At 35.9% G+C, this 24,809-nt stretch overlaps 1 protein-coding gene across 1 annotated transcript; it reads left to right on the top strand.

Annotated features, from left to right (window-relative positions):
• The first annotated feature begins 17,848 nt into the window (after positions 1 to 17,848).
• On the top strand, positions 17,849 to 21,282 carry LOC131630601 (ATP-dependent Clp protease proteolytic subunit-related protein 1, chloroplastic-like). The gene is made up of 10 exons (XM_058901376.1): positions 17,849 to 18,115; positions 18,695 to 18,810; positions 18,969 to 19,169; positions 19,306 to 19,410; positions 19,507 to 19,569; positions 19,701 to 19,812; positions 20,373 to 20,434; positions 20,536 to 20,721; positions 20,807 to 20,884; positions 21,161 to 21,282. Exons 1-9 carry the CDS (start codon positions 17,929 to 17,931, stop codon positions 20,882 to 20,884), a joined length of 1,110 nt encoding a protein of 369 aa, XP_058757359.1. The 5' UTR covers positions 17,849 to 17,928; the 3' UTR covers positions 21,161 to 21,282.
• Positions 21,283 to 24,809: the final 3,527 nt, after the last annotated feature.

Genomic DNA, 24,809 nt, shown 5'->3' with positions numbered 1-24,809 from the left:
GGGAAATTCATGAAGGATCTTTTGGAACTCATTCCAGTGGACATTCTATGGCCAAAAAGATCTTGCGAGCGGGCTATTATTGGATGACGATTGAAAGTGATTGTTATGTGTATGTGAAGAAATGTCACAAATGTCAAGTGTATGCTGACAGAATTCATGTCCCCCCAACTCCTCTGAATGTCCTGACGTCGCCTTGGCCCTTTGCTATGTGGGGCATAGACATGATCGGACGGATAGAGCCGCAAGCTTCGAATGGACACAGATTTATTCTTGTTGCTATCGACTACTTCACCAAATGGGTTGAAGCCGCTTCTTACAAGAACGTAACCAAGCAAGTCGTTACTCGCTTCATCAAGAAAGAGATCATATGCCGATATGGGGTTCCAAACAAGATCATCACTGATAACGGGTCCAATCTTAATAACAAGATGATGGCGGAGTTGTGTGAAGAGTTCAAGATTGAACATCACAATTCATCACCATATCGGCCAAAGATGAATGGCGCAGTCGAAGCTGCTAACAAGAATATAAAGAAGATTGTCCAGAAGATGGTTAGAACGTATAAAGATTGGCATGAGATGTTGCCATTTGCTTTGCATGGCTATAGAACTTCTGTTCGTACTTCAACTGGGGCAACTCCCTTCTCTCTTGTCTACGGCATGGAGGCCGTACTACCTGTCGAAGTGGAAATTCCTTCGTTGAGAGTCTTGATGGACGCCAAACTCGATGAAACAGAATGGGTTCAAACGAGGCTTGATCATCTCAATCTAATTGAGGAGAAACGCTTATCTGCTATCTGCCATGGCCAGTTGTACCAAAAGAGGATCAAGAAAGCGTATGACAAGAAGATTCGGCCTCGAGAATTCCATACAGGTGACCTAGTCGTAAGGAAGATCTTGCCAATTCACACTGATCCAAGGGGAAAATGGACTCCCAACTATGAGGGACCATACATTGTGAAGAAAGCATTTTCAGGTGGTGCTTTAATCTTGACAAAGATGGATGGGGAAGACGTTCCGCTTCCAGTCAATTCAGACTCAGTCAAAAAATACTACGCATAAAAGACCCGCTAGGTCGACGTACCTAGGCAAAAATAAGGGCATCCCGGCAAACCAAAAGGGTTTGGGCAAAAATTAGGGATAAAACAAAAAAAAGAGAAGAATAACCCGCTAAGTTGAAAACCTGAAAAGGCGACTTAGGCAAAAAGGGGCATCACGCTGGATTGAAAACCCGAAAGGGCGATCCAGGCAAAAGTTAGGGATCAAAAGCGAGAGGCTGCAGTCTGAATATCTTTCACAAAGACCACTATACGCCCTTGACAGAACGGACGAATCAATCCAACCATTACCTTTCTGAAGCAAAGCATTGAGAGGATCGAGGATATGGGAACTGTAGCAATATCAGTTTTAATGGAAATCCGAGCATTTCTCTTTGCCATTTTACTCTTTGCATTTTATTTTCTTTTTCGCAACTACCTCATTTAGGAGTTGCTTCCCTGTACAGAAGCCTATTCACAGGCATTCCATCAATAAAATGGTCTTTTGATGCAAAAGCTTTCTTTCTTTCTTTTTCGCATGCGAGATGTGATTTAATTCGTTATTAAACATTGCATTGAAAGCGTGGGGGCAATAATCACAAAATCAAAACGAAACATGATGTTACGTAAACATAAAAGTGCTCGAAGGGGCACCATTTGCATCCAAACGTTGTTTTCTGTGCAGGTTGCAGGTTCTAGCCATCAGCTTGGCTCAGGATATGTCACAAAGGTCATCGTCATCCCGCATGCAAGTTCAAGAGTATGGTTCATCAGTACTGGTAAGCATGGGGCACCTGAAAAGGTCCATATCCCTCTTCCATATGACAGACGAAGAGCGGTCTCTCAAGACTCGTGATTCCCCAAGCAGCTTAGGATGTAAGGAAAGTCGAGCAAAATCATTTCATCCCCAGCAGGGCTATGTTCCAACCCTCAACGCAGTTACCAATAATCTTTGGTACTGTAGGGTTCCAATATCAATTCACGATGATGGTTCAAGATCACAAGGCAACGGACCCCAATGATCCTACTCTCCGGTTCCACCGAGGGCCTTTATTTGGCACCCTTTGCATATAGTATTCATTGCATTCATGTTGCATCTATAAAAAGGCGTAGCATTTCCATGAAAATGGAGCATTATTCTAAAGAAAAATTCAAACATGCATACAAAGCATAAGCCAGATAATACAAATCGTCCCTCAATCAAGACGATGATACATCCCCCACATAAAAGGTTGTCCTTACAAACTTCGATTGGTATCTGCTGCCACATCACAAACATTCCCAAACCACGGTGCCGATACGAGGTTTCCTCAGTTTCTGATGAGCGTCTGACACAATGTCTTCTTTTGTCCCCTGATGTCTCCCGATGTTGAGTCATAGGTCGCACGAGATCTTAGTCCTTCCAAAGTGTAGAGGATCGCACGAGGTCTTCTCCCGATGTTGAGTCATAGGTCGCACGAGATCTTTTCCTTTCAGTTTTGAAGATCGTACGAGGTCTTCTCCCGATGTTGAGTCATAGATCGCTACGAGATCTTATTCCTTCCAAAGTGTAGAGGATCGCACGAGATCTTCTTTCGATGTTGAGTCTTAGATCGTACGAGGTCTATTCTGTCCTGAGGATCGTACGAGGTCTTCTCCCGATGTTGAGTCATAGGTCGCACGAGATCTTTTCCTTTCAGTTTTGAAGATCGTACGAGGTCTTCTCCCGATGTTGAGTCATAGATCACTACGAGATCTTATTCCTTCCAAAGTGTAGAGGATCGCACGAGATCTTCTTTCGATGTTGAGTCTTAGATCGTACGAGGTCTATTCTGTCCTGAGGATCGTACGAGGTCTTCTCCCGATGTTGAGTCATAGGTCGCACGAGATCTTTTCCTTTCTGTCCTGAAGATCGTACGAGATCCTCTCCTGTTGTCGAGTCGATGTTGAGTCATAGATCGCACGAGATCTTTTCCTTTCTGTCCTGAAGATCGTACGAGATCCTCTCCTGTTGTCGAGTCGATGTTGAGTCATAGATCGCACGAGATCTTTTCCTTTCTGTCCTGAAGATCGTACGAGGTCTTCTCCCGATGTTGAGTCGTAGATCGCACGAGATCTTATCCTTTCAGTCATTGTTTCATACAACCATTCTCTTTAAAAATCCTGTATTGGCACCGTTACCACGTTACAAGCTATCACCATTCAACCATTACTCACCATAAACTTTTCCACCAGAAAAAAGAAAAACATTTCTCTTTCCCTAGCAGATATCAAAACAAAAAATAAGGATAACACTTACACCATCTTCACTTTAGGACAAATTTCTAGTACTTTGATATTTAATCTTCTTCCACCTCGAAGGCTCGAAAGACTAGCGTCAATCGCACCTTCAGGTTTAAGACGATTAAATAGGGGCAGCTGTCATACCCTAAATTTGTCCTACCCTTAACTTATTTCTAACTGGCTTCGACTTTGCATCCATGTACATACCTTCCATTAGGTCATCTAGCATAACTCATGCATTCATTAATCAATAAACTTGACAGGAGATCAAGGTCATTGATAAAGCGGGGGTGTTGCGTGGTTTGGAGTTCTTATCTCTGGCAGACTCGTTTCTATTAAGGTTTTCAATTGAACCATGGATTGAGGTTTACTTCCTTATGCTTGGAATTACCAAAGACATCCTGAGTGTATACGAGTTTGACTCACTTGATTACCGGAAGTACAAATCATTGATTTTGAATTTTAAGCAAGAGTTCAGTATGGAGCATGTTGGAACTTATGAATCATTTCAAGATGAAGGACATTTGGTATAACTTTTAGATTTGGTCAAAGTCAATCATGAAAAGTTAACCTTTTGACCAAAATCCATACAAATCTACTTTGGCTTTCTTCATCTTATCATGATGCCATTTGATTCAAGTATTGTGAGAATAAAGTGATGATTTGACAGTTCATTTGAGTACATGGAGAGAACAAATGTGTTTCAAGTCTTATTTGAAAAAGGAAATTACCACTGCATTATCAATTATTCCATCAATTAGAGTGCTTAAACACCTTCATTACACTTTCTCATGTCTCAAAATACGATACAGTCGGCATTACATACATACATTACATTCATCAAAAAATAACAATACAATTCATCATAAAATGGCATTACAAAAGACCACAGCTTCCATACAATTCGAGACCGTTGCTACCCGCGTCTTTAAACCAGCCCTGTATATGAAAACAAAAGAAAAAACAAAGCATTCAGTTCAACCATACAAACCCAAACATATGCATACCATACATCCATCAAGAACCATACAGGAAATCCAATCCACCCTGCGTTAAAAGACCGAGTAAACCGGTTCGGAAAAAGATTACAATTCTCTGCATTCAACATACAAAACTAAATGCTAACTCTGTACAAAACCAAACAGCATCATTCAAATTACCAAACACTTGCATTCATCACCACGGCATTCCATTAATTGTCCTAACAATAATCAAATAAACAAACTTATCACTATCCTAGTTACATAGTCATGCATCCATTCTTTTAACTCATTCAGATTTTGAACAATTAAACCACCAGCATCACTATCATACCATACGCTACTAACTCTTGCACAATCCAGAAAAGTTTCTAACAGTTCAGTCATCACCGCGAGTTCATAACAGTACATATGTTCATACAGTCAAACATTTTACACTTCCAACAAGCCAAAGCAAATTTCATCAGCCATATAAACTCATACATCAACCATCACAGTCCTAACCCTACCATCAATACTCAAAAAACAGTATGTAACCATTAGCACCATACTTTAAAAACCAATACATACCTCAAAACAGTCTTAGAGCTCAGCCCTTCTTGTCAACTTCTGGCTGTACCGAAACCCTCGTCTACCTCTCCGCGACCTAGTCCCTGTCTTGTACATTGCAGCCCATCAACCTGTCACCATCTGCAAATGATACCGGCCTTGCAATCCAAAATCTCGAGCTGCCAATACCGAGCCATGTACTTCACGTTGCTAATGCCAAATCCCTGCAACCCTCGCTTCGACAAAGCCAAACCTGCATAGTTCAAAAACCAGTCCACACTAATCAGAGGCTGCCAATGTGTCCTACACAAGAAAGAAAACTCCAATCACTAACAGCCTTACGACTTCTCATAATAGAATCCCTATACAAAACCATTTCTGACCTATAAAAATATAACCTCTTTCAACAATCAGACCTCACAAAAATATTCATCAATGAACATACAAATCCATACCACCTGCAGTGTTATCACCATAAACCCAGTCAGCGACATTCAAAGGCAGTGCAACAGTTAAAAGAGAAGCATTTAGTCCAGTTCCATAAACACGGGGAGTATCGGTTCAGTGACATGAGCTTACTAGCAAATGAAGCTTTCCGGAAACGGATGAATGAGGATCTTGAAGGCTATGTTCCAATATTTGTGATTGCTTCCACCAAGAAACCTGCAGAGCCAAAGTTCATGTTAGTCCCACACCCAAAGAACTAAAAAATGTGCTGCAAACTTAGTCCCACGTTCAAGAAAGGAAAAAACACATCATGAGCTGTGATCCTGAGTCCCACATCTAAGAGCTCATACTGATTGCCCAGTCATTGCCCTATAAAATCAACTTCACCCACCTAGAAGTCGACACCTAAGCACTATCAGCTTTCATCATTGTCTCGCTTGCAGACTTTGAAGAAAGAAGTGAAAAGCCTCAGTTCAAACACTCTCACTGCCACCCTCACCACCACCATACGCTCAAAACAACAACTCTTAGAGCTTCAACATCTGAAGCTCTAAGCAGCGAGCTAAACCTCCACACACCTTCAATCATCATCTCTCAGCTCTCAATCACTCACAGCACAGAAATTACAAAAAAAAGAAGAATCGAAAAAGAGAAGAAAGAATAGAGCAAGAGGAGTTACCGGGATTGAAGGAGTATCGCGTCTATTTCGCCTTCGCAGCTTGGAGTCTCCCGGCCTTCTTCGACGGTCTTCGCCGATTCACGCTTCAGGTACCATTCACACCTTGTTCCGATCATGTTTGCTTAATCCTTTTCGTTTTGGGTCGTAAAATACGATGAAGCTTCGATTAGATCCCAATTCCTCTGTTAAATCTCGATTGAATATTGAGCGGTAAAGACTGAGAGCCAATTTGATTGAGGACCTTGGTTTGGAGAGATGAAGGCGCGTACGGTGGCGTTGGTGAGCTTCGACCGGAGAATGAAATTCATCGCCGCCGCGCCATCGTTTTCGTGAGAATGGGAGAGACGAGCACGAGGGAGACGAATCGTCGTCCCTTTTGTTTACCCTAACACACTAAACGCACCGTTTTGTTGTTTTTAATTTTCTCTTCAATTCATTGTTTGTTTAATTGATATAAAAAACGTGAAAACCAAAATCTGAATTCTCCTTGGGCCTGTCACGAAATGCTGAAGACACCCCTCCTTGAGGCCCATCTTAAAACCATTTTTTAGGATATAAGAAAATGCTGTAACAAAAACCTTTGGGCTGGGCCCTGCGCCCCTATTACTCTTCACACCCATAATCCAGTTCACACCCCCCTGTTTCCATGATTAGAATTTAAGTTTTAATTAGAGTTTTATCATTTTCTTTTGTACAATAAAAATTGCTAATTTTCTTCCTCTTATTTTAGACTTTAGTACATAGTTTTTCATATAAAAATGTTCATAAAAATGTTAGCTTTAGGTTCACATTTTAGCTTCTTTAGCTTGATTAAAATTCAACTTCTTTCATAAAAAACCATAAAAATAAATAGTACCTTTAATTCACTTTTGTGCTATATTTTCTACTTGTTCTTTTTATGCTCTTATGCTATTTTCATATATTCTACTTAGTGCCGTATTTTCATGTGTCTTTTATTCCTAACCTTAGGTAGAAACCATGATAATATTAGGTAGAAATTTCCATTCATATTAGGCTAGTTTACTTAGGCTAGTTTCTTTTTCCTTTTCAACCATAAAACACTCTAAAAATACTTGAATAAATTCCCCATAAAAAACACCAAGAAAACTCATAAAAAATGACTAATAAATACTTTGACTAATAAAAAGGGAATGGAAGCTTGTAACTTCCCTTGCTTAAGGGATGTTCGAGTGCTTGGAGCTCCCTTGCTTAAGGGTTCCACTCAGGCGTAAGTTCCCAACCTTTAAAAAACACAAACCAAAGAGTAACTCGAGTTTCCCTTGCTTAAGGGATTTCCTCGAAACACTCAAACTCTCTCTCTTCTCTCGCTTTCTTAAGGGCACCGTTATTTCCGCTCCATTGCATCCTAGGCTGTCCCCTTGTACAAGAGCGCGAACGTTAACGCCGCCCAACTAAAAAACACAAAAACAAACAAAACTATGGAGCCGAACTACGGCGCTCTGATTCCTGAAAAGGATACGTAGGCATCAAGTCGCGGGGCTTGAACGAGCACATTTGTAAATATTCCTTCTTTTCCCCGTATTTCTTTTGCATTCATTCGCATGTAGACATAGACATAGTACACACCCTTTAGATAGAAACAAACATAGGTGGATACCATCGAGTACGATGGGCGCGAGGGGTGCTAATACCTTCCCCTTGCGTAACCGACTCCCGTACCTTGATTCTCTGGTCGCAAGACCCTGTTCCTTCCTTTGTTAGGTTTTCTGATATTCCTTTCCCTTATGGGATAAATATATTGGTGGCGACTCTGTTCATTTTTCGCGAGCGTGCGACATAGCTATGTAATGACTTTTCTCGGTAGTACTATAGACATATGGTATACCACTACCAATAGACACACCACTTGTTTCAGGAGAACTAGCCATCTATAATATTGTTCTCTTAAGGATCTTTTATTATACCAATGTTAAGTGTTTAGCACAAACTGTGCTCTGATGCCAACTGAAGGTGAGAAAAATACACAAGAAGGGGGCTCAGTTATGCATAGTGCATTCTCTTTAATTCTGAATAAACCAACTTCAGAATTTGAACAAGTTCAGAATCTGAACTCAGAATAGTTAGCAGCGGAAAGAAATATAGTGCAGATACAAGAAGTAAATCAACACACAAATTTATCATGGTTCCTCCCATAAACTAGGAGTAGTCCAGTCCCCTTGTCCAACAAGATATTTTTCACTATAATCAATCACTTTGCTCAAGGAAAGTAGCAAGAAACTTAAACTGCTCAATCACACTAGAAAGAGACATTTGCTCAAGCTCACGAGCAAGAGACTTCCACTGCTTAAGCAAACTAGCAAGACATTTCCTATATTCTAAAAAAATAATTTATAATAAAAGATAACCATTATACTTAATCTAATATCAGAGGTATAGAAGAGATACAATACACACACAAAGATTCTTTAAACACTTAATATTTCTAAGATATACAAGGATAAGAAATCTTAAGATCTTGTGCTACAAATAACTTTAGCTCAAATATGTTCATACTTATTTTTGTTAGATGGTTAGTTGGTTCCCTTCAAATATTAAACTCCTTTTATAGCAGCAGAAAAAGAGACGTTGGAAGGAAACTTGCACAAGTGATCTTTATAGAGAAGCAGTTCCAAGAGAGACAGTGGAAAAAGATCTGTTAAGATCTCTATCATATGTGTAATAGCTTTAACCGAGGAGTCTTTCTCATACTAGGTATCTACCAATATGTTGGAGCAGACTTATGATCCTGCACAATTAATGCTTGCATGTCTACCCTACTCTGTCTCTCTTTGCCTAACCAATTTTTCTCCCTCATCAAGAAATGCTTGCATGTCTTCCATGTGGCCTTGGCCGCCTTTGCTCACCAGACACGCCACCCATTTGAATAGAAAGTTAACCCTTGTTTCTCCATAAAGTAGTTGCATCTATTTATGCCAATGTCCGTGCCATCCTATGTTTAGCACGCCTATATCGGGCCTAGCGAGCCTTAATTCTTCAGGGTTTTTCTTTGACCTATTTTCTATGTTTTGAATCATGTTTTTCCAGTCCTTTTTACCTGTTTTTGACTAATGCATACAAGAAAAGTCCAAATATGTGTTTTCTCACTTTTCAGAGATAAATTAAGAGTTTTACAACAATTACTTGTGAAATAAGGCAACTAGTGCCGACATATTTTACGTAAATCTGACAGTTATCAACGGATTGGCAAGTAAAGACATAATCAAAAACCTTGGAACTTAAAGAAGTTACCAAAAGATGTTTGAGTTTAGAATCAAATTTGATTTTTCTCAAATCCTCTTCCGTCCAATCAAAATCAGGTTTATTACCTATCTCGTTATTAAAGGAGAATGTTGGAATAAACAAACCATTGTTTAAAATATCCCACATTTCAAAATTGTTAGCTTTGATACAAGTTTCAAATTTTACTTTCCATAAATCAAACCTATCACAATTAAATGGTGGATGTGTATTCATTGAAAAGAATTTTGTTAAAAACATACGTGTTTGTAGTCATCACCTTCCCCTTGAGACGATTAGTCTTTAAACATGAGTTAGAATCTGATTGCACTTGTTGGACATGAAACTCCAAACACAAGAGGGGTGGGGTGAATTCTGTTGGATTTTCAAAATCGAATCTTTTGCAAAAACAAAGTTTGAAAATATTTTGTAAATCAAACAGAGTAATAACATAAAAAATATGAAAGCGGAAATAAAAGACATGAAATTAATTGGGATAAGAGAAAACATTAGTATTATAGAGGTTTGGTCTTCATGATGTGACGTACTCCTCTCCTACTAAATTTTTTTTAAGAGTTTCCACTATCTTGAGAGCTTTTAAAAAGATATACCCAAGAACCTCCTCTTATAAGTACTGAAGTTTTTCAATGGCTAACTTCCAACCAAGATTTGAGTTTTAGGTAGAGAGACCTCCTCAACCAATTGAGAGCTTTTAGCACATGAAAAAAATCATGAACTAAGAGAGAGCTTTAAACAGATGGCTAAGCTCATAAACCTATTGAGAGTTTTAATTAAATAGAACTCCCTAACTAAAAATATTTTAATGGTTTTACTCACAACCAAACTACACCTTCTTACAAGGAAAATATTGCACAAAATATAATACACTCTTGAGAAATTTAAAATTTTTCCCCTCATCATAAATAATGATCCTCTCCAAGTATAGACCCACTCTCAAAGCACTAAGGCAAAACTAAAGTAAAAAAATGAGAGACTTGTAAAAAAGAGTGAAAAGTGAGAAAGAAGAATTAAAACCTATTTTCTGGATGATTTGAAATGATAGAGGAACACTCTATTTATATGAAAAAATATGGTGTGAATTTCGAAATAATCTACGAGCTAATTAAGCTTAATAATCGACGATTATGCCACACAAAAATGGAAGGTTTTTAATCCAAGTCGTTGCCAATCATTTTAGGAACCCCTCCAATTGATTTTAAGCATTATAAAGTGAAATAATCAACTACATGTAAGCATGTGTTTGGTTCTGCGTGGAAAAAAAGATGATTTCGAGTAAATTGATTATGTAAAATTTATTCTGGATAAAAGTGAGTTAAAAGTAAATTGATTTATGTTTGGATAAATTCTTGCAAAAGTGAGTTGAACAATAAATTCAGTGTAAAAATCACGTTTAAAAATCACGTTTGATCAAAAACTATAAATCCTAGCTTCAAGTAGAATCAATTCTGGAAGGCATAATCAATTCTACTCGAGATCCACCAAACACTTCGAAATCAATTCTAGACGTCCAGAATCAATTCTAGATATTTCAAACGTGAAACCAAACATAAACTAAGGCTTAATCGATTATTACTTTGCAAAACACACTTTTAACTAATTAAACACCTCTTAATTGGCTAAGCTTTTAAAACATATTTATGTGGTTTTAGAAAATCAAAAGAGGCTTTTCAAAAGGTTTAAGTATGTGTGTGTGTATGTAATTTGACTTAGTAAAATTGAGAGTTCATCTTATACCTTTATAGACACCGACCACTCGACCCAGACAGGCAAACTCTCACACTTCCTCTTTTTCACAACTCGAAAGTTTCTATTTTCCTTGCCATATTATTTTTGAATTTAACATTTATATTGAATCTTGAATCTTCTTGTAATAAGGCTTCAAATAGCTCTTCATGATAACTTCCATCATAAGACAAACTGCTTGATCAGAGATGTTTGTTGACTTTATTGAATGCCGCTTGACATAAGGTGTTCTCCCCATAGATAATTATCGATAACTTGATTTCCAATCACATTTTATTGCCACATATTGATATTCACAACATGATATTCTCAAGTTGATCAGCATATCTTGATCCTCAAAACACTTCCTTTTGATCAGTGTATCAGATGATCTCTAGGCTACCTCTTGGTCAACATATCTTTATCAAAATATCTTGATTTTCAAGCACCATCACTTATTAAACATATCAAGCACAATTACTTGATTAATCTTCAAGCACAATCACTTGAATCAACATGTCAAGTATCATCACTTGATCGACAACATGTTAAACACCATCACTTAATCAAGATATCAAGTACCATCACTTGATTAATCTTTAAGCACCGTCACTTGAACTGACATGTCAAGTACCATCACTTGATCACCAACATATCAATAACCACCATTTGAGTGACACATCAAGTACCATAACTTAATTAATCATCAAACACCATTGCTTGAACGAACATACCCTTAAACACCAAGACTGGTGAAGACTTATCTTAAAAATGTTGTCAACATCAAAACCAAATTAACATGTTGTTTCTATTTTCATACCTGCAAGCACATAGATTCATAATTAATCTTCAAGTGAAATATATTATTTATGAGAGAGTATGTTACTTTTTGAGATATGATTGTCAGTGAAGACAATGTGAACATTTTTAGAGTGATTTAGCTTCAAGGGAAGTATACTCTTTGTATTGTTATATTTGTAAAAGAGTCTTAAGAGGTGACACTGAGTTCTCTAGTCGCCCGTTTATTAGATCAGTCGCCCTTTTATTGAATGCATTACCCTTTTGTTAGATGTATCACCCTTCTCTAGGTGAAGTCGCCTAAGCACAGAAATGAATGATGTGTCCCCCTCTTGTAAGGGCAAGGAAAAAGTATTGACAAAGGTGGATCACACTCCCCTAAATATTATGACTATAAATATCCCATCATCATTGTTGAGAAGAGGAGGACAAAAATACACAAATATATAGCTTCTCACCCAAGTGAGCTAGCTCTCGCCATCACAAAAATCTTAAAGCCTCAGATAACCCTTAACGAGTAGGAGTTGTTACACATTTGTAGTTTATGCAAGTACACCCTTCTTCTAATGGAGTATGATAATTTTTTAACTATGATTGTCAGTGAAGGCAATGTGAAATTTTTATTAGTGATGTAGCTTCAAGTGATTACTCTTTATGGTGGAGTATGATAGTTATTGAAAATAATGTAAGTTAATATATTAATTTCAATCAAGGTGGAAATTGTTGGTGTTGGTTGAAAATATTTATGTTGAAGAAGTCCCACAATTCTTAATTTTGTAAAGAAAGAGAGAGAGTCAAAGACTATATAATGAATTAAAGTTGTTCAGTTTAAAATGCACGAGTCGAAAACACCTTCAACTTGTATTTTATTTTTCTAATACTCTTTTATTAGAGTGTTGTGAAATGTAGTTAAATGTCTATTTTAAGGTAAGTGTGAGTATATAGAGAGTATGTGGGTGGTTGATGCTAAAATATCTGATTATCATTTGATAGTGACAGTAATTTTTCTTCAATTTTAAAATTGTCACCTTATATTCTTATATTTTGATTGTGTTCTTTTATTTTTTCCAAGATTTTAAACCTTATTCTAACTAGTAGAAGACTCGTGCGTCCGCACGGGTAAGTTTATTCATATTTTAGATCATTCGATAAGATTTGGTTGTTGATGATATATAATTGTTATTATAAAATCATTAATAACTAAAAATATTTAAAAATAAACATGTAGTAAATCACCAATATAATAAATCCAATATATCTAATATCTATAAATATTTACAAATATTACTAATACGATTTAATATTTACAAATATTTTGTTGATTAAAATAAAAAAGATATTGTGGTGATAGTGACCCGTGAAAATAGTGAGTTTCAGTGATAAAATTCACAGAAGTTGGTAAAATTTATAAATATCGCTTATTATTTTCTTAGAATACATAATAAATTGATAGTTTTAGCGAGAAAATTCACAGGAGTTGCATTACAAATTACAAAATGAGAAACTTTTAATTGTGACTTGGAAAAGAAAAATGCATTACAAAATTTCACATTTATGGAGTTTGTAAAATTTATAAATATCACTCTCATTGTTTCCTTAAACAACATTACAAAATTTCATATTTTCAAATAGGTTTAAAGCTTTAAGAAAAGCTATTAAATTAGGAATTCAATTAAAGATAAATCAATAAGGAATCAGTTGGAAGTTTAATAATCCATTCCGTATTTGATTGACACAAACATAAAATCTTGATAAGAATAAACACTAATTATTAGTAACATTATAAATCATTAAAATCTCTGTAAGTTTATATGTTCTCAATTTTATATCTTATACGTGAAACTTGTGTTTTCCACGAACAACACATAATATATAGTTGGAACTCTTCCGATCATCTCCATCTTCATCACAATCCCAATCATTTTATGTTCTATCACACTTAATCAACTAATCCACATTCTAAGAATTCACCTTCCATCATTGTAAGAATTCAGATTTTGTGACTAATGAAAGCTTGCGTATTACTCTCTCCGTTCCTTTTTAAGTGTCATTTTAGAAGAATTTTTTGTTTCTATTTAAGTGTCGTTTTTATAGTTTAATGTTATAATCTGTCAATTTTATTCTTATTTTCTCAATAACTTCACTTTACATTTCCCATAAAATTAATTATTTTCTCAATTAGTTATTGGAAAAAGAGAGAGAGAGAGAGAGAGAGAGAGAGTATGGATTGAATTTATTTTGAAAGAGAAAATAAATGAGGGTATAATGGGAAAAATAACTATAATAATCCACTATCTTAGTTGAAGAGTTTTATGCTAAAATGACACTTAAGAAGGAACGGAGGGAGTACTAATCTTATATTATTTTTACTCAACTCTATGTTGAGTTTGAGTTTTAACTACATAGCCATAAGTTCAATCCTAAAACAATATAGGACTATCTAATCATACAAGATGAAATCCCTCAATTGAGTAAATAACTAAAAAAATAAGTTTATTAATAAATTAAATAGTTATTGAATTTGGTAGCATTTTAGTCATATATATCTTACATAGAGTGAAAATAATGCTTGACCAATCTATAAATTGCAACAATATGTGTATAAGATATAAGTCAGTGGCATACCTGCTTAACTGCAAAATAAAATAGACTCAAGTATAATATAACTGTTAAAAAAGCCAACTATTAAAGATACATCCTCACAAAAGTATTCCATTCTTTACCTTTTTTAGGTTTAACTTCTCCAAAGAGTTAACCGACAACATTTCATATGCATACTATATAATCTTGCTCCTCAAGATATATAACCTTTTCTCTAAGCCTCTAAAAATGAACCCTTTTAAATTTTTTAATGAAAAAATTAACTCATATCTTTCTTCTTTACCATGTTTTTCTAAAAGCAGGCAAATAATCCATGATGTCAAAATATCATCTTGAATAAAGTCTCCTCAAAGTTTCCATGTCACTAATGTCTTTATTAAATCAACCAACATCACAGAAGATTCTCGTTATTGCCAATTTTTGAGAAATGATGATTTTCCATCTTTGAATGCTCTTCCTTCGAATATTTGTTGATAGAGCTAGTTCCAGAAAGTGAACCATTGACAAATGATTTATTAGACTGTGAAAGATGCTCGATGTTGAGAAATCGCCCACTGGATCCTCCAATGATTTTCAAAGCATGCTTGTGTCGGGATTCATGAAGATATGCAGAAAAATAGAAGCAATCAAATCGTCCAGGCCAAAGATGACAATGGTTTTTCGCTAGTAGTCTCATGTCATGATTGAGTTTGAAAGGTTTGATAACTGCAAAAGAGACACAGATCAAACGTTTGCGATACACTATTTATTACAAAGTGTTTCTAAATAGAGGCTATTGGGAGCTATGAAATACTGACACAAACACATATATCAAACACGACACAACCGAGATCGATATTTCAATGCAAGTAATAACTTGAAAAATAATACTAATATGAACGTTATCACATGTATCAGTGTCAAAAACTGATGCGTGTCAGAGATCAGAATACATAATTGTTCAGAGGCATCGTTGTTACATATATTCGGCCGCTATATTGTTGTAGCTTAGCAGAAAAATGAACAAATCGCAATTTTACAAATTCTTATATTGACAACACAATAACATTCCAACAACAGGGTATGCATAACACATCACACCAAAAATTTTGCAAACACAAAAATTAACTGATCTAGCTCTTTCTAAAGAACAATCTTAAAATCATATTACTGAAGTAAAACAAACAACACATAAAAATCTTCAAAGAAGGATCTAAAAACCATGAAAAAAAAATTCAAAACAATGCTTATTACATTAGTATGAAGGATCTAGGAAGTATAAATACATAAAGAAATAATAACTGAAATAAAAAACTACTCCCATATCTTTAATCCAAGATTTGGTGATTTAGGACAAATGAGGGGGGAAATTTTAGGTGAAAACCATGATTCAGAATAAATTTTTTTGATTAAAATTCAAAACCACGATTATAAGGTGAGAGACATAGTAAGAATCTTGAGGCTGTTTTTCATGTCAGAATTATTTTAAGCAAGTTTAGAGCAAGTTTCTTGATTTGGCTCATTTCTCTAAATTGTTATCCGGTGATTCTCCATCTTCCTTAATCCATGGACAATCTATTTTTTTCACATAAAAATTATGTTGTTAGAATTTAAATTACTTCAATTTTATAGTGAGGAAATCAAAAGAAACTATGCATATACTTACTCAAAACTTCATATGATGTTAGCCTCTACTTAGGAACTGAGATCAACATTTTTCTTACAAGATCTTTTGCTGCATGTGAAATAGATGGCCACAGGCGGGTCTGTTCCCTTTGAGGAAATAATCTCTCTTCAGACTATTCAAAATCCTTACCAGAAAATAATACTACAAAAGATAACAATAAGAAAGACAAACAAAACAAATGACATATATTCCTTCCAAAAATTCAATACTAAGATAAACTCTTCTTCTCTACAACACGAGAAAATTCAAGAATAACATTAAGTCAATGTTTCATTATTATAATAACATTATATTAGCCCAACAACAACCTGTGAACTTTCAACATCATTAGTGATTGTACCTGATCAGAAGGATCTTCATGGCATGCAACAAGCTGGACTTCTGTGAACTGGGGGAGGTGTACATGCAAGGTACTACAATGCCAAAGTGAGAAGAGAAAGCAATCATAGTGCAAATATAAGGTAGAGATAGAATAAATTGATGTTACCTGACCCTCTAGTGAAATATGGTATTTATAACCCCCAGCGTTGGGCTAAGATCTCCATCTTGGACTAGATGCCCAGGCCCAAAATGGAAACTACCAGGATTCTACGTGTGTAGTGGGGGCCAACACGTGGCCTCTGTCTTGGGTCAACCGCTCTGAAGTTTTAGGGGAGACACGTTCTTCTCGGAAGTGCGTAGACTCCGTCTTAATCAGAGGATTGGAAGTGAAGGAACCCTACGAAGAGGAGGGTCCTTGGAGAAGAGGGTAGACAGAGGTGCTCGCGGGGAGCGCCCGTCCGAAGCCTGATAGGAAGCCTTGCTCGGACTATGATCTTGCCCGTCTAGGGGACTTGTGGGCTCGCCAATTAAACCCAACGTGGTTCGTGCTAGGTAGACGGGCATATATGGTCCCTGATGACGAGGAGGTCGATTGGGTCTCCTCTTGGGTCAAGCTGAATTTGGGCCTTGTGCTATGTTTGGGCCAAGCGTCGACCCAGTCCAGAACAATTAGCAACAACTTCATCCATATTCTTCAACCTCACATCCATTGAACTTTCATCTTTCCCACACATTCACCGTCTTCATTTAACCTGTAAACAACATAAATACACTAACAACATCTCAACCAACCTCCATCAATATCCCAAAACTTAAAACACATTTCAATCAAAAAAACCTTCAACCTACAATTTCAGCAGCACCTCAAACACAACAAACAAACAAACAAAAAGCCAAGAAAAAAGAAAGAAAAAATGTGATAACTCGGAACCATTCAATCACCAACAACCTTGACAACATAAATAACACAATACAAAAAATCGAGATAGAACGACATCACTCCGCAACAACAAGACTGAACCAAAGAAGAAGAAACAGAAGAAAAAAGAACCTGCAACCGGAAAAACCATACTCACCGCCATCGACGACACAACTCGGAACCACCGTAAAATCCAAATCCTATAGTTCAAATACAGATTGACCACCATGACGTGCAAATCACGTCGAATGCTCCACCCGTTCCTCTGTCGTTGGCACTTCACTTCCAACCGTCGCTCATTTTTTTCTATTCATCATTTAGAAAGAAATGAATATCAGGAATGAAAGGAAGAGGGGAAGAAAAAGAGGGGAAAATAAGATTTAATTTTGAAAAAGTTGAAAATGAAAATGAAATAATGTGATTGGTTGATTGACAATGAATTAATAAATTCTCAATAAAGACATTTAGTAGTGTAGTATAAAAAAGAGAAAGGTAAATTAGAGAGAGTCTTAGTTAGAAATTTTAACCTATCTATATTTTTTATTGAATTTGTGTTTTTGGAGGGATATGGAAGTTTTGTTAAGAAAACAATAACCATATTTATTTATTTTGGACCGGATATATTTATCTTTGGGTGCAAATTGAATGTGGAGCATACCCTAACCATTTCCACTCCAATTCTCAGTCCCAATGTCCTCTTCTTCTCTCTCAACCCCTTTCATCCACCATTCTTCAACTCTCCGCCATGGAACCAACCCTTTTCCTTTCCCTCACGCCACTTCCACTCCCAAACCCCGATTCTTCAAGCCCTTTTCCGCAAAGTGCTCTCTCGACCACATCCCCAAGCAGTTCAGAGAGGAAAATCTCAAAGATGGATGTCAGTTTTTTTTTCTCAATTTCTCTTTTTCTAATGCTAATTTACTCTTTTCAATTTTGCTTCAGTTAGAAAGAAATAGCGTGGTAGAATCCACCACTTCAAGAAGTGATTTCTTAGACAAAAATGCAATTTTTAGGGTTTTATTTATGTGGGTTTTAGAATCCTAGTGTTTACGCCCGTTAATTTTTGAAATAAAAATTCGTACCCCTTAAATTAGTTTAATTACTTAGAATTGATTCGGGATGAGTAGAATTGATTTTGACGTGATTGGTTACTCTCGAGTAGAATTGATTTTGACGTGATTGGTTACTCTCGAGTAGAATTGATTCTGCTTTCTTGAATTGATTCTATTTGAAGTTGAATTTGTAGCTTTTGAGTCTAAACGTGATTTTTACTACCTGACTCACTTTTGGTGTACTAACCCAAAATTTGATGGGAAATTCAGGAAGTAGAGGGAAACTAACCCAAATGATAATAACTATATTCAAAGTGGTTCTTTATGAAGTTCAATTGAATAGTTTGAAACTTGGATGCCTAACCCCAACCTTGACTTTTATCTGATTTATCTGATAAATGCAGTGATGGACAACTACAAGAATGTTCCCGAGTTTCTATATGGTCTTACTCCATCACAAATGGACATGTTCATGTCTTCAAACAATCCTATCCACCAGATGTCTCAAAGAGTTACAGAGGTTCTCATCATTTAAATCATCTTGATATAAGTCATAAAGATTTTTGTTTCTATTAATAGAATAATTATTGATTGAGGAGTTGATTTGCAAAGCACCCAAGTTTTATCACATCATGTTTAACTGGTCATAAGTGCTCCTAATATTTGTGATTATCGCAGGAAAGCATTTCATCTGCCAAAAGTTATTTGGATCATAGTGGAATGGGTAGAATATCTAGCATGGACATTAATGGCTCTTCAAGGACCAGCATGAGTGTAAGTATGTATAGAGGAGGTGGTAGGGGGGGAAGGCGTAGGAGGGGTCCACCGGATTTGCCTTCAATACTCTTGGATGCTCGAATATGTTATCTGGGTATGCCGGTAAGTATCGTGAAATGTTTGCTTTGATCTCAATCTTGGTGCTAATGTTTACATTTTTTACTGCCTATGTATGTAGAAATATATTGTGTACCTTTTATACTAGTTGTCTTGATATTCCCTTTCTCGATTCATACAGATTGTACCAGCTGTGACAGAACTTATTCTGGGTCAACTTATGTGGTTGGATTATGATAACCCTGGGAAACCTGTTTACTTATATATTAATTCATCTGGGAGTCAGGTAAGTGTTAATAGTCATTTTTCTAAAACTTCTCCTTGTAAAATATGATGTGGTTATTTATATAAATGGTTTTTATCTCCATTATTTCTGGTTTAGAATGAGAAGAATGAGACCGTGGGATCAGAAACGGATGCTTATTCCATAGCTGATGCGCTTTCTGTAAGTTGTTATCAACTTATCATGAATCACACACCTGTTTTGCACGCATCGCAGTGTTGTTTTTTGGTTTACTTTGAACTCACTGTAACTTGTACTCTTATTAATTTTTTTCCTTTCCTTTTGACCTATAGTTTGTTAAATCTGATATCTATACCGTGAATTTGGCCTTGGCGCTTGGCCAAGCAGCAATGCTTCTGTCTCTTGGAAAAAAGGGTCATCGTGCTGTCTTGCCACATTCGACCAGTAAGAATCCTATCTTTGTAAACTTTTGAAAAATATTGCTTGATTGCACTTGAATCTGAATAGTGAATAATTTGTGGGTTTGTGCTGTATTACATGAGATTTCACTTGTCTCCACTTCCGCGTAACCACCCTTAAAATCACCGGTAGTGGAGACAAATAAAACCTTGAAACCTGCAAATCTCAACAGATCTGGAACCAATCAGAGAGTCGAGGGTCAGAAACGCCAACCACACAACACATCGGAGAAGATGAGACTAAAACAACAATCGCTTACAATTATTTGTTGCGTCTTTTTTGAACTGCTAACTAATGCTTCCTTCAAGGTTCTATAAATATGATTCATGAATATTTTTGGAGAATGGAAAGAAGGGTTTATTTTTAGCGTTGTGTTTGAATTAGGGATATTTCTTCCACGTCGATTGGATTTTGTCTTGGTTTATTATATAGTAGCGAGATGAAATATTTATACTTTTTATTTTATAGATTCGGTGGAGATTAAGGATGTTTGATTTTAAGCATTGTTTTTTCACACCGCGATTTCTAATTTTTTTCAATTGCAGCAAAAATATATCTCCCAAAAGCCCACAGATCAAGTGGTTCTGTCTCAGATATGTGGATTCAGGTATTTGAACTGTAACATGTTTGTTGTCTTCTCTCACTTTTTTGTTTCTATCACCGATTTGGACTTTCTATTTATCAATTATATCGGAAAATACACAACAGGCAAAAGAGCTGCAGACAACTGCTGACTATTACGTTGAGCTGTTGGCAAAAGGAACAGGGAAGCCAGAGGAAGAAATTGCCAAAGACCTCCAGTGGACTAAATATTTCCAAGCACAGGGTGCCATAGACTACGGAATTGCTGACAAAATAATGAACTCAATGGACGGAGAGGGATATAAGAAGCGGGTAATAAATATTTTGCTGATATGAATGTTTAATTTCCTTGAATATTTCATGCATTATATATTCAAACGGTTATTTTCTTGATCAGGATCTTAATGAAATGCTTGCTACAAGAGCACTTAAGAGAGGTGGCGGATACCCTCAAGCTGCTCCTTCGGGACGTTAGGTAATTTCACACACAAAAACATTAGGTGGCTTGTTCTGTTCTCTATATCCAAAGGGTGTTAGTGGGTTTGGTTTCAATTGACGGATAGTATAGAAAGGCCAAATGGAATTTGCACCAGTTAATAATGTCTAGAGTCTGTATCTTTGCTCTGGTGTTATCTATGATGTCAGTGCTTTGTTTCAACTAAAGAAAATTACTAGGCCTAGGGGATTATTTTCTTAAGTTGTAAATATCAAACCGTTATCAATGTGATGAACTTTTTTTTTTGGTGCCAAGTTTCGAAGAGTACTACTAGGTTGAAGGGTGGGTATGCCTACAACCAAGCGACCTCTCAGGAAACTGGCCAATGTGATGAACTTTGATGGGTGCATTAAAACATTCTATACACCTTTGTTTAATTTTATTGTCTATTATCCAAAAATATTGAATGTTCTGTTGTGATTCAATAAGCTGAAGCAAGGAAACAAACCATATTACGTGCCACAATAGTAGCTGCCATTGAATATGAATAAATATTTATTTCAAACTTAAAGATGTCTACTTCTTGCTTTAATAGAAAATGTCTTAATTAGTAGAGCATCAGGAAACAAATACAAGGTCACTAAAAAAACACAATGTAGTTGAAATATGGCCAATTTTAACTTTGTTTTTCTCTATCATTTCTCAGGGTAATATATTATAACCTGAAGAAAATTGAGTCTAGTTTTTAATAGCACATAATTCAGCTCATTCCAATTAATATACATGAAGATATGACAACATTACTAGAGCAACATCATGTATAATACATAATCACTAAAAGTTATGAAGAAGTTATCAAGAGTATATACACATGAACCCACAGAAAACATCTCAATTTTCATTCTTCAACTTTAAATTGATATTTCTCACATTATACTTAACCAATTTAAGGCTCTCTTCCGAGTTTACTTTGTAACAAAGTTTGTCTATTTTCTAATGTTCTATGTTTCACTCTTAAACAAACTTTGTAGCAACATTTATAAGCCAACCATTAATATGGTGTCCTAATTACGGGTTGCAAAATTTCATTCCCAATACATCCACAAACATAACAATTTTATCCAAAATCTCTAATTCCTAAAACATAACCATTCTAGATCGATGAATTCCGTTGCCTTCCCATCAACATAGCATCTCCATTCTGAATTTCACTCCTAACTCAAAAATATACATATTCCATGTATATTGACTAAAACGCCCATACATCAATTAAAAATGGCCTTTTATTCATAAAAGCATAATCAATGACTTAATAATTTACTTAGACTTTCATTAGCTTTATAAATAGACTTGAAATGGCCTATAGTGTATATATATTTTTGGTTTTCACCACATTAGAATTTGTTGGTCCACTGAACCGTCTAATCTAAGTCGGAGATCAATTTTGACATTGTGTAGTTTAAGTTCCATAATCTTTTGAAGTGCTTAAATTGTCTTTAGTGATAAATTGGCTATTTTATCTATTATACTTATGGAATATTTGATTCTCAAAATATTTTTAACCGGAATATTACAAAAAAAAAATATTAAGTTAATTATTTTCTTAATATCAAATAGACACCATATAAGTTTTGTCCTAACTTAAATTGATCCAAACAAATTAGTATATTTCTTAGTCCTAATTATTAGAATAAAAATTCATTAACTTGCATTAGATGCTAGAATTACTTTTATACTCTTATTTCATTATATATATATATATATATATATATATATATATATATATATATATATATATATATATATATATATATATATATATATATAGGCTTAATACTCAATTTGGTCCTCTACCTATACACTAGGGTCCAATTTGGTCCTTTACCTTTTAAAAGTTTCAAAGTGGTCTCATACGTTACCAAAAAGTATGCACGTTGGTCTTTTCCGTTTGAAACGTTAAATATATTCCAACGTGGCTGCTAGGTGTCATGGGTAGGGTAATAATATTGATGACCTGTCATTTTCACTAGCAAATAGGGTACCCTCATTATCCATGTTCCATTTTTCGTTCAGCAAGGTTAGAAGTTTTCTGAAGAGAAGTGTCGAAGACGAAGACTTGTGCGAAGACGAAGAGGAGTGTGCGAACACGAAGAAGACGACTTATCATCACATTGGGAAGTAATATACGAAGGTCAGATTTCTTATTTCTTCAATCTCTTCTTCTTGTATATAGGTTAGGGTTTCTGTATCGTATGAAAATTAGGGTTTTTTCCCCTTTTTCATTTTTTTCTGTTTTACTGGATTTTCTGGTTTACGTTTTGTTAGAAATCAAGCTAAAACTACATATTTTCATCTATTAGGTTGAAATGGATGAAATTTTGACCTTTAATGTGCACCATAGTGGTAGCTTTCTGGACTAAAAAAAAACGGTTTATGAGGGGGGCATGTGTGATAAACTAGTAGTAGATGCTGATAGGTGGTCTTAGTTTGAATTGTTGGGTCTTTTGAAAGAGTTTGGTTATAGTGGAGTTAGTAGCATATACTACAATGACCCAACATTTGGGATGAACCTTCTCATAGATGATAAGGGTGCCTTGGAGATAGCTGACCTCTTTAGGGTACATCTTAAAGTGGATATTTACATAGAACACCCCTTATCCCAACCAGAATTGGTTGATAGTCCTTTACCTGAAGTTCCTAATGTTGTTGAAGAAGCCACTGTTGAAGAACCTTTGAATGTGGTTGATCTAGAAAACTATGATACAATTCAGGATATTGTTAATGAAGTACTTAATGAGGGTGAGGGTGGGGGAGGGGTGAGTGCAGGTCAAGGAAACATGGACAATGAGGGTGAGGGTGAGGCTGATGGAGGGGTGAGTGAAGGTCAAGGAAACATGGACAATGAGGGTGAGGGTGAGGCTGATGGAGGGGTGAGTGCAGGTCAAGGAAACATGGACAATGAGGGTGTTGAGGTCCTAAATGCAAATGAAGAAGCCCTGAACAATCTGATTGATGAGGTTATGATTGCAAGTGAGGAATTGTTGAATAATGAGGAGACTGAAGCAGATAATGCAGGTGTGAATGCGTGTGAGGATGACTCTAATGATAGTGAGGATGAGACATATAATTGTGATAGTGCTATGGAGGTTGATTTTAGTGACTCTGATGCTAGTATGGTTTATTCTGATGAGGATCTTGCCAATCTTATGGAAGGAGCAACAAGCAAAAATAAGAAGCCTATGGAAGGAGTTAGTGGTGGTGATGACAAAGAGTTGAACAATGATAGTGAGGAATTAGATAGTGGGTGTGATAGTGATTCTGAGGAGTCTGATTGTGAGGATAGTGGTAACATAAGAAAGAAGAAGTATCATACTCTCAAGTTATTAAAAGACATGTCTCAATATAAATGGGAATTGGGAACTTTTTTTAACTCAAAAAATGATTTTAAAGAAGCTATTAGAACGTATTCTGTTCAAACTGGTAGAGCTCTTAAGTTTGTAAAAAATGACAAGCTGAGAGTGAAGGTTGAATGTAAAGAAGGCTGCAAATGGGAGGCTTATTGTGGGAAGTTGCCTAATGAGGAGACTTGGCAAATTAGAAAACTTGTTGATACACACAATTGTTCTAGAGAATTCAATGTACCACTGATGTCTACTAAATGGCTTAGCACAAGGTTACAAAATTCATTGAAATCTAATCCTAAGTTGAAAGTTAAAGACATTAAGGAAAAGGCTATAAAGAAATGGAATGTGGGGGTTTGTAAGACAAAGGAAATTAGGGCCAGAAGTTTAGCTAGGGACATGGTTGATGGTTCATTTATAGGAGATTACACAAGGTTATATGATTACTTGCATGAGATACTAAGGAAAAATCCTTGTTCTACTGTCAAGCTAAGTGTCACACCAGTTCAAGAGGGTGCTGAAGATACAAGGCCTTTTTTCAAGAGGTTATATGTATGCTATGC

The sequence above is a fragment of the Vicia villosa genome, unplaced genomic scaffold, assembly GCF_029867415.1.
Source record: "Vicia villosa cultivar HV-30 ecotype Madison, WI unplaced genomic scaffold, Vvil1.0 ctg.000711F_1_1_1, whole genome shotgun sequence".
NCBI classification, from domain to species: Eukaryota; Viridiplantae; Streptophyta; class Magnoliopsida; order Fabales; family Fabaceae; genus Vicia; species Vicia villosa.
This window is presented reverse-complemented; position numbering and strand designations above follow the sequence as displayed.

Bases quoted from the DNA above. Each gene is read 5' to 3' on its own strand.
- LOC131630601 (XM_058901376.1), top strand. From the start codon at position 17,929: ATGTCCTCTTCTTCTCTCTCAACCCCTTTCATCCACCATTCTTCAACT. The intron at 18,116-18,694 runs GTCAGTTTTTTT...TGATAAATGCAG, and splicing joins GGAAAATCTCAAAGATGGAT to TGATGGACAACTACAAGAAT. The intron at 19,411-19,506 runs GTAAGTGTTAAT...TTTCTGGTTTAG, and splicing joins TTAATTCATCTGGGAGTCAG to AATGAGAAGAATGAGACCGT.